This window comes from Accipiter gentilis, chromosome 10, assembly GCF_929443795.1.
Source record: "Accipiter gentilis chromosome 10, bAccGen1.1, whole genome shotgun sequence".
Taxonomy (NCBI): Eukaryota; Metazoa; Chordata; class Aves; order Accipitriformes; family Accipitridae; genus Astur; species Astur gentilis.
In genome coordinates, this window is record NC_064889.1 from 31,324,036 (window position 1) to 31,335,281 (window position 11,246).

General features: G+C 41.4%; 1 protein-coding gene across 3 annotated transcripts in view; it reads left to right on the top strand.

Moving 5' to 3' along the window:
* Nucleotides 1-9,289, top strand: part of CD7 (CD7 molecule) — a 192,158-nt gene extending 182,869 nt beyond the window's left edge. For all 3 annotated transcript variants that reach the window (XM_049812794.1, XM_049812793.1, XM_049812795.1), the window contains exons 6-9: nt 2,834-3,172; nt 4,729-5,076; nt 6,444-6,553; nt 7,592-9,289. In XM_049812794.1, the coding sequence (XP_049668751.1) occupies nt 2,834-3,172; nt 4,729-5,076; nt 6,444-6,553; nt 7,592-7,702 (908 nt within the window). In that variant the 3' untranslated portion in view covers nt 7,703-9,289. The remainder of the gene's footprint in view (nt 1-2,833; nt 3,173-4,728; nt 5,077-6,443; nt 6,554-7,591) is intronic.
* Nucleotides 9,290-11,246: the final 1,957 nt, after the last annotated feature.

Sequence of the window (11,246 nt, forward strand, 5' to 3'; positions counted from 1 at the left end):
TTTCTTTACAATAATGGATGAAATTTCTAAGCTTTCAAGCATTCAAGAAACTCTTTGGGAACAGCCCCTTTCCCTCTGTATTCAAACAGAGAGCAGTGCCTGCAAGAAGAGGTTTTCATCATATTGGGGAGGGAGCAGGAGCTACATGCTAACTATAGCTGTGATTCCTTTTTGCTGGTTAGCAGCTCTCGTGTACTGCAGACGCTACAGAATGCGTTATTAAATGTGAAGCCAGGAGGCACGCAGGAGGTACGTACCATGCTGTTGCTTGGAAATTATGCATATGGTCATTGCCAAGATGCAGATCAAACCTGTAGTTTTATGAGCAGGGTTTGTATAATAATTTAAGGTTTAGCTGAAGTAATGGACTCTCTCTCATCTACTTGCTGCTTATGTAGCCAAGACTTTTGCATTTGCAGCCACCAATGAAGCAGCCTGCTAAACCAGTGGGAACACTGACAGACTGAATTGATTGTACCAAGCACCTACATTTCCAGTAAGGCCACAACAGGTAGATAATTGCCTAATTTTGGCACTGTGAAGAGCAACTTTGAGCCTACCTTTTCTCAGTTGACTGTACAGGGAAAGTAGGTGCTCACCATAGACACTTTAATTCTGCCCTCAGGGTTGGGGGTTGTTCAGTAGTAGGAAACCGTGGGTGTTTTAAGTGTGAAGTCAAAACCAAGATGCACCTCTGGAGAGAAATCTCTCTTCCCCCTCTCTGTCACATTCACTGCGATACTAAGGCCAAAGCAGCATGTTGCTAACTTTTAGTAGACAGCTGATGTAGCTAGAAGAAAACAGGACAACTTTTGGCATACAGTCCTCTCTTCAGGTCTTTAATTCGTCAGTCGGATAATAGAGAACAACTAAAAAGACCTTTGAAAATGCTGTGGATATCATGTTTCCCAACTGCATCTCTCTTTCTTCTGCTGTTCATGTGCTTCTCTGGCCAGAATGGTACGTACAACATAGAGACTCTTACATTTCCGAATTTTCAATATTTTCTTTCCTTCCCCCCCTCCCCCCCTTCTTAGTCTATTGTCTCAAACAGGTTCCTGGCAAATTCACCATTAGCAAACCCAGGTGGAACTTTGAAAAACATTCTTTGAAATTATAGAATGAATTTTTAGAAAAAAATGAAAAATTATTGTTATGAGAACTTTTCTACATGGAAATTAGTCTCTGTAGAGAGTGGAAGTTGTTTTCCTAGTAATTCAACGTGAACTGTATCTATATTGGTAAGGTTGACGGGGGAACCCACTACTGGATAGAAATGAATATTGATATTTTCTGGGGACATAATTATTGAAGGTGTAATAAAACCTTACTAGAAATATCTGTTGCTGAATATTATTGTAGCTATTGAGAGTGCAAGCTGGACGCACACTTGGGGAAAACACTGTCAACCGCTAAGGAGAACAGGCTGAGGAAAAAGATGTCTCCAGTCAGCCCTTTTTCCCCCTATGACCATTGACAATAACTGGAAAGGATGGTAATTTGAGAAAAAAAAGTTATCCATAAATCAGCATGTCTGAAAGGAAGATGCAGTGAAACTGGTGAGAATATTTGAGTGTCTTTGCCATTCTTTAGCCAGTGGTTGTTAAGGAGTCAATACTGATTTCTGCAAATATAATTTAACTCTTGAACTTCTTCCCCGATCTTTTGAAGAGAATTGATGGGCTGCAGCTGCTTATCATTAGCTATGTGGTTTCTTAGATCACCTAAGTGTGGGTCAGCTTAGCAGTACTGATTTTAGGCTGATGGAGATGAGTTTCTTGGGCTTTCCTTCCCTGCTTGTAAAGGCTGAGTGCTCTGTGCTTCTCCAGCCTTCTCGTTCACCCCATTTCTCTGCTGCTTTGGAAGGTAGTTGCTGACAACTCCTGGGTTGCCTTAATTCCTACTCTAAGTGTTGTAGGAGGAATGTCCTCATGTCTGGTCAGGTTGGATTGACCTACTGTATCTAAATTCCCATCATCTGGTCTTTCCGTGTTTGATTTCTGTGTTTGTTCCCTTATTAAAACAAATTGTTTTAAGTTTGTAGGGATCTTTAATTTGCTTGCCAACACTGAATAATTCTACCCTTTCTATACTATGTTTGTCCTAGATATGCAATAACTCTATAATTTTTCTTCCCTTGCTTTTAATGTAATTTCTTTTAGATGTTTCCCATTTGATCCCTCTGTTCCTCACTATTCATTGTACAAGTACTTACTGTTCAGGTTTTTTTGATACTGAGGTCATTAGAGAACTCAAAGGGTTTCATTGTATGTTTTTATACCTTTGTTTCTTAGTATAGGCTGGAGTTATACCTTCTGAAGTTCTCTTCCTAAGTGGCTACATTCTCCAGTTTCCTGACATTGCTAAAGCCTTCCTTCTAAAAAATAAATACATAATTTTTATTTTTTTTTAAAAAAAAGGTAATTTTCTTCCATTCTCTACCATTTTTTGAAACCTTTGAATTTCAGATTTAGATCCTCAACCAGCTTCGATTATTGGGCTCAGTTCAATGAAGCTTGTCTTTTGAGAACTAATAAGATCATACCGGGAATCTACAGAACAGACTAAATTTTTTGCATGAGTGACAGAAGCCACTTTTTTGCCAAGGCCTTTTAAGCTATGGGGAGACATTGAGTTGCACAGGTCAATGGGCGTGAAAGGCACTATAGGTTTCAGGACAGCCAAGAGATGATATATATAGGGTAGCAAGACTAAGGTCCAGTCTTACAGAGTGGTTCTGTTGACAGAGTAGTTGTTTTTGAAAACTACTTTGATATCAATAGATCAAGAAGAACTCTGATATTATAATTTCAATTGCATTTCTTATTTTTAGGTGGAGAAAATGATCAGTCAACAGACATTATCAGTGTTTGGGAAGGAGACTCCATCAGCATAACTTGCTCAATGAAAGGTTCAGAAAATGAAGTGGGAACATACTTGACAACTATCATACAGCCGGTCAATGTGATATATGTTTCCAAGCAGAATACTTCATATATCCTTCCTGCTTTGGCTAATCGCACCAAGTATTCAAAGGACGGAAGGAATCTCAGAGTAACTCTGCACAATGTACAGGAATCCGATTCCAATATCTACCTATGCACTAAGTTTATTAAAAGCAAAGGCCATCACAAAAAGCTGACTGGGAAGACAACCATAGTAGTGGTGAAAGGTATTGCAATTCTACCTTTTATGTCATGAATTAATAAATACAGATATATATTTTAAATCAAAGATTGGAAGAAAGCGTAATGGGAGGGAGAGTCTAACAGAACTTTTCCCATGTCTGCTCAGGTAATGTACTGATTTGAAGGAAAGTGTGAGTCTGTTCCCTGAAAAGATGAAGAAAACACATTAGATAGAACAGTACCAAGAAAACCCCTAGAACATCAATTCATGACTAATTTAATCCTAGCTACAGGTTTTCACATGAGTCATAGCTTGCTGCAGCAGTTTGGAAACAGTGAGGGCCCATAGCTCTTTCCAAAACAGTCAGTCAAATCTTTATAAATAACCAGCAAAGCAATGAGCCTTTTTTTTTGGTAGTGTTTTTTTGCTGATCTCTTTTGTTTTTACTATTTCATCTTAATTGACAAATTGATAATAATTGAGAAGCTGGTGCTAGGCAGGGTTTGCAAGTTGGGCATCAGTGGGTAAAGGGTTGTGGGTCTTTTTTCTCTTCTTAACAAACAGTTGATGAATGGGCACGAGTGCTCCTTTTGGCAGACATTTCCAGTTAGGGGAAGAATTTTTCTTTTTGTTTTCTTTTTCTTTTTTCTTTTTTCTTTTTTTTTTCATTAGAAGAGGGTTGAGTCCACAATATTCTTTGGCAGTTTATTCCTCTACGTACCTACTCTTTTGATGAGACCATCTAACCTGAAACGTCTTTACCAAAAATTACAGGGTTTTCTTCTTTTCCTGTCCCCAAGGCATGCAAGCCCTAATTTATTGCTGTGCCAGTAATAGTAATCTATATCTATCAAGATTTATCATGTCCTTCCTTAGGGTTCTCTTCTCAAACTCTTGACTGTGTTTTCTCAAATGAATTCCATCTTTCTGATTATGTACTGTTTCTCCCAATTATTTCATTAAATTACCTTATATCTCTTTTTGATTCTGATCCTCTTCTCTAAAATGCTTGCAACCTTCCCAGAATTATCTTTTGTATAAATGTGACAAACTCTATCTTCATTCCCTCCTCCACGTTAATGATAATGTCAAAAGAAACAGGGCCTGTCCTGTTGGGAACTCAGTGAAATGTCTTCCCAGCTGGACAGCAAGCCATTAACAACTGCTTTTTGAAGACCATTTCTACATTGATGGCAACCACATTGTATGATTTCATCCAGACTGGTAGTCCCCAGATCTTTCTATGGCTTAATCTCACTTGAGAAAGCAGGCAATGATCCATGTCTCAAGGGCAAGCCGATGAAGCTGTATTCCCTTAGAAGAGTTCAGTATATGTATTTTTAGGTATGTGGACAGCCTTTACAACTAGGTAAACCTGTTTGGTCAGTCCTACTTTCAGATCCTGGGGCAGGAAAACATGCCAGGTGTACTGAAATATATCTTTCTTCTCAAGGCATGTGTAAAGGTAGTCTTTTAAATAAAATAATTTTATCTAAATTTCTGTGGTCTGTTCTTTCTGTCTTTGACCTCTGTATTTGCTTCTTAGTTAAAAAGCACTGTGTTAAGTATGTGGTAGCCATTAATCTCTCTTTTTTTTAGCTAAAACCAGTGAAGTTGTTGAGCAATCACCGCTGTATGTCAATCCTCAGCAAGGCCAGTCTATCAGCATTACCTGTGCACTGAAAAGCTCACATGAAGATGAAGGGTTCTACTTGCTCAAGACTCAAATGCAACCTGAGAGAGTGCTATATGTTTCAAGTCAAAATGGTTCAACTATTTCTCCTGCTTTTGCTAATCGCTTGGAGTATTCAAAGGAAGAAAAGAAAATATTGATAACTCTACACAACCTACAGAAAAATGACAGTGATATATATGTATGTGCTGGGATGTTGAAAAATTCTACTTTCCTCTCAGTGAACAGAAGCGGCACCATGGTGCTGATTAAAGGTACTATCCTTTTCCTTGTTGAATCATCAATAACCATAGGCATGTTGTAATACAAAAGGTGGACTAAAAGCTTGCAGAACTTTAGTCAGGACAGGTAAAGCACTAATCCATGGCTAGACTTCTTCCAGTACCTGGGAAAGTTTGGAGAGTGTGCTCAGACTCTTCTGCGCCCTGTTGTACTAGGACACAGAAACAGGCACTATGTTTCTACCTGCCTTGTACAACCAGAGGGGAATTATAATAGAGAAAACTTGCTATAAGCCTGCATCTTAAAAAAAAACAAAAAAAAGGTCAAAATCCAACAACAAGCACTTCAGTGTGTCTGTGAATAATCTGTCAGTTTTAGGAAATGAGTCAGTATTTTTAGCATCAGTTCTTTGACCTTAATGTGACATAAATGTCTTTTAGAAACCATTCCCTATAGCAAGTCTTTGTGTTTAAAAATAGGTCACACTAGGGAGTACAGAACAAGTCCTCAGGCATTTACTTAAAGTACTACAGATAATAGCAGAGATGATCTCACACACTCTTATTATACACTGAGCACGCCGCCGTGAGCATCTGTTCCAAAGACAGGGGTTTTTCTTTTTCTGCAGGATGGTGGTGTAACCATTTCCAAAGTTGAAGACAAAACCAGCAATACAGTGCTTGATTTTGATCTCGCTGGTGCAATTTAACGCTGTGCATTGGGCTTTGATGAGATCTTTGGGTAATAAAATAAGGTTTACATAGAGCCCTAAGAGTTGCAAAGGATCTATCTGCAGCCTGCAAAAAAGTCTGTGGTCTCATTCTGTGCCACTAGCCATAACTGGTGCAAGAACTCAGTAACATGAGTTGGGGAAAACGACAGCTGCACATCAAACAAGTGGGGTGATTACCAAATATTATGTTATTCAGTTATGGATTAATTGAGGTTTTAGAGAACTGTAACCCTTCCCACTGGCACTATTCTTCTCAGTGTGTATACTTCAGATCACAGTAGCCTCCTACTTCTGTCTGTACTGCTTGCAAACCTAGCCATTACATAATTCCTATATACTCCTGGTCAGGCCCTCGGTGTTGATGTAATACTGTAGTAAAACATTTTCTGTTTTGATTATGAGTGTGTGGTCCTACTTCTGATCAGTGGTGTGGAAGCTATCGCCTTTGTACGCTTCTCACTGACCCTTCACATGCCACCTGCAGTCATCACCAGCCTCTAGAAGAGCACAGGGAATGCCAGTGAAAATACTAATGGGATGGCAAATGTGGCTGTGTAGCATGCTGTTGATATCTGATTTCTTGCTGACCAGTAAATCATTTTTGTCTTAATAAAAATGGGTTTCTACCTCTTCTTATTTATAATAATAATATAATTTTACATGCAGAAGTGGAGCAGACACACTGCAGTAATAAGTCCTGGGGCATCTATGGTCTTATCATCATGGTAGCGCTACTGTTTTTTGCACTGATATGCTGCACCCTGTACCGTGTTGATGTAAGTATGCTTTCACGATGCCAAAGCAAAATGGAATCTGGGTTGAGTGAATAGGTGCCTCTGATACTATTTGTAAATAGTGACTGAGTCAAGCAAACATTTGATAAACCTAAGGAATCATGGCTTTCTATTGTCTCCTCTTTGCCCTTGTTTAACATCTCCCAGCTGTAAACTCTTGGCAGTAAAGACTGTGTCTTCTCATGTTTCTGTAACTCTTAGTAAACGGAGATATTGTTTGCTTTTTGATAACAACCCTTAAGTAAGCCTCACAGTCAACAACAGAGCCATGTGTTGTATGTATTTCCCTGAACAGAGCACCTCGCTATTCTGTTCTGTTTTTTTTTTGTGTTTTTTTTTTTTACCGTCAATTGGAAATGGAGCTGTATATACAAATCTTGTAACAGATGTAAGAGAGTGTTTGGAGGGGGACACAAGGACAAGAAAAAGTCATGAAATAGCCTAATGTCTGAAAGTAGCTGTAGAAGAATAATTTTGCCCTGTCCTAGAAAAAAAGGCGACCAAGAAATTTTTCCTTTACTGGGATTATTTACATTCATATTCTGCAGAAAGTGCCCAGAAATTATTTGTCTCTTATAGATCCTTCTGCTCCATAAAGATTACTTAAAATTAAGAGAGTACAATCCACAGGTCAGGCTCCTATCTTGTCCCTCCACATATGGCTTCAGTACTGCTAAAAAACAGTAGTATAACATAATTCTGGCAAAGCCAGCTGGCCCTGTAGGAACTGGTCTCTTGTGTTATCATAACAAAATAAGGATAAGCTTTATTTATGTTGGGGCCACAGTTACATCCAATTCTTGAAGGAACTTTTAGTGAAATGACATCAGACTGACAATAGAAAGTTAAATAAATATGTTGACAATTTCTACCTAATACTCTAAGACCTCATTGGGTTATGAAAGGAATTTTAAAAGTACATTTCCACTTCAAAAAGATGGACTCCTAAGATGTAAATTGACTTCTTGGTTGGGATATTTTCAAGCTCTGTTCCGAACAGCTGTTTGCTTTGTTTTGCAGATGAAGAAATATTTCCAGAAAAGAAAACCAAATGCAGTGTATGAAGATATGTCTTACAGTTCTAGACGCAACACCTTGATCAGAGCCAACACTTATGTCACTGACAATTAAGCTTCTGCCAGCTGGGACTGTGTGTGGATTGACCATTCCTTTGCAGGTCTCTCTGAGAGATGCCTCAGCAACCTAATGCGGTAGCTGAACTGAAAATGCTATCACCTACCTTCTTCAGTGGAAAGAAAACCCTGCCTCATTTCCAAAGCTGTTTATGCTTTTTTGTTCACTTGTAAATTTTTATTTTTTTTTTTTAATGTAGAGAAAATGTAGAGAAATGTAGCTACCCTGCACATGTGTTTGCAGTTTAGTATGGAAAGCAATAGTTTTGGACTATGCATTTGGCTACATGCAACACATGGTCTCATTTCTTTGATTGATAAATAACCCTTTCAGGTAAGATGGGATAGATGGAGAGGTCTGATTCTGAGCTTCGGTAAGTGATCAGGAAGACAATAACAGGCCTGTTTAATAATATGCAATGGATCCACATATGCATGGATTACAGTTCTCTTATGAATCCTCATGGGTCTGCCCAAGAGCTCAGGTAGCTAAAACTACTCAAGAGTTACAGCGAAAAAATCTATGCTGAAGAGACTTCAGAAATGTTGTGGCAAAGCGCATTACAAGTGAAGTGCTGGATATGTGTGGGCTTACCTATTCAAAGATCGTAACGGTCCCACAAAAATGCAATGAAGTCTAGATTTTAAATTACTGCCTTTGTCAGAGATATTGGCATGATTGCTGTGGGTCTTGACATGGATGACATGCAAAATTACTAATCTTGGGGCATGATGGCTTTTTGGGACAGCAGAAATATTTCTGATATGCTGGTGTTGTCTCAAACTCCAGATGATTTAGGACTACACAGCAGAATGCATTTGTCCAGGTCAATGACTTTACACTTTACAGTACAAGGTTAAGTTATCTGGGATAAAGCCAATGCCTGCATTCCAATCTGGGCACAGGTGAGTCTGATCCAAAATCACTCTTAACAAGGGAATTTATCAAAACCTCACATTGGACAAGTAGAAACTAAATTTGGTTTAGTAATGGCTTAGAACAGGTTGCTACGATGAACTTAACTCTCCTCTAGCTAAGGAAGAGGTACAACTTCCTCCAGATGTGTTTTGGTTTTGCAGAGCCAGGTCCACTGTGGAAAGACAACATTCTTGCTTGCCCAGAGGAATATCAAATTGCCTTGTTACAAGGCAGGATTGATGGGGTTGGCTTGTGGTTTCTGGGGACAGGCTGAGACCAGAATTTTTCTTTGTTGATGTATTTGTTTAGGTTTTTGAGGGATTAGGGCTGGTGTGCCGTTGATGAGGGTGCGTAGCTGGAGCAGAGCCAAGCACAAGGGATCATCCTTCTCTGGAGGTGAGCTCTGCTGAGGTCTCAGCTTGCTGAACTAAGCCTGCCACTTAGGAGAGCCCATTTCCCTCCAAATGTTGCTTGTAAAATGCTGTGCACCAGACCCGAGGGAAAAAACTGCTCGCTCGGGTGGCTGGTGGAGGGATGGGTTAACCTGGTAAGCAAAGAGGTGTCTGTTGACTGCAGACCCTGCAATCTTCACATAGCTGTACCTGAATAAAATTATGTTTGTGATCTGGGCTTTGTACAGTGCTTGATATTTTTATACATGTATTAAAGTCTATTTCATACATCTTGCAAAGGAATGCTAGTTATTGAATGGGCTGTTTCTTTAGTTTTGGTTTGGTTTTGGTTTTGGGTTTTTTTGTTGTTTTTTTTTTTTTTAAATAGAGCAATTCAAAGGTGTCTTGCAAAACATGGTATAACTTTCTCCTAACAGCACCTCAGTAGACAGCATAATAACTATTTTCCACTTTATTTACATAATCTACATGTGGGTTTTTTTCATTTTAAAACTCATCACTGAAGAAAATACCAAAGAACACTTCAGGTGATGTATATTCATGCAGTCCTTTCATAGCGGGCAAGATAAAACTCCTGAAGAGCTAAAAATGTCAAATGGAGGTGGGTAAGAAACAGGCAGCACCGGGGAAGCTTGGCCCGTCCTTCGAACAGCACCTGGTCACAACAACCAGGTCGGGCCGTGGGGTTTGCTAAATCTGGAGCAGGAGATGGCCCCTCACCACTGTTTGACCCCGTTTAACGTCCCCACCAGCACAGCCCCGGCGGGGTCCTGTGTCCCCTCATGGGGGTCCCCCATCCCCTCTCACATCCCCTTGCCACTTGCAGCAGGCTCCGTTGCCGTGGTAACAGGAGGCCCTGTGGTGCCCGTGGCGCGGGCAGGCCACGGGCCGGGTGCCCTGGGAGCACCGCCGGCCCCTCGGCCCCCTTCGCCGTGCAGGCCTCCTCCCCAGGAGATGCCTGCGGGGACACAATGCAGTCTGCGTCGGGGTCAGGTGAAGGCCCTGACTCGGAGGGGACCGGACCAGAGCAGACCCTGAGGGACAATGGAGGCCCTGCGGCCCCTTGTTAGGAGAGGTGCACCTCAGCACCCTCTCCACATGCCACATGGGGGACCATCAGGGTCCTCCCAGGGCTGCTGTTGGGGAGGAACAGCTTTTCTCACAAGGGGAGGCAGGGAGGCCCTCCCACCAGTGCCTGCAGGGTGCCTGAAGGCCTGGGGCTGCGTTGAGCCACTGCAGGAGGGGCCGACAGGGGCAGCCCGCTGCCACGTTGAAACCGCAGCGTCCTCTCCCGCCAGGGCAGGCCCCGGCGTGAAGCTACGGCCGTGCCCGTCCCTGCCCGGGCAAGGCAGTGCCGCCACTTTGCCGAGCTCAGGGACAGCAGCAAGACCAAGCAGACCAAGCCTAAACGTCCCTCACAGCATTTAGACCATTTCTGTCTTTGTCACTGGACAAGCCCAGCTCAGGGGTGGATGTAGAGCCAGGGAAGATGATCTAACAAATTAGATACCGATCTAGGACCTGAAGTGTCCGTAGTCAATCACTTCTCGTCACATTTTCATTTTTGGAAAAAGGTGCAGGTTTAGTCGGAAAGGACAATACTCCCAGAGAGACAATGTACCGAGGTTTGAGATAAGTAAACGGGCATTTGAGATCAGCTTTCTGTAGCAGTACTACTGTGCAAACATGACCACAACTGTGAAAAAAACAAGCTGTGAAAGGAAACAGTAGTGGAGGTGGTTTCTTTGGTTTGGTGTAAATAAATAAATAAAAAAAGGTAAACTCTAGCCAAGTAAAATGAAATACAGTGAGACATTTCATGAGTTGTACCTGTGTAGAGGGGTAGAGAATCAACCCCACAATTAACCCAAGCAGTGGTGAATCAACTGATTGAAGAAAACTGCTGGGGAAATTAGCTTAAGAGTGTCAGAGTAAGGTGTTGTGTATTTGGCTGTTCAAGAGGGTTGGACAGGTCCCAAGATGCAGGGTGGTCTCAGACCTTCCCTGGAAGGCATGTATACTGAATTTTTCATCTCCAGACAGAATTGCTCTGGGCTTATCCTTTTGCCTTTGCTCTTTTTCTGTCTCCTGTCCCTGCATTGGGGAGGGAAGTGATTTTCAAGGGGAGGTGGGAAGTGCACTATAAGGCTCTGAGACTGGGCCAGGACCCACAGCAGTGAGAATGCTATCAGGGTACTAGCGAGGTCCCC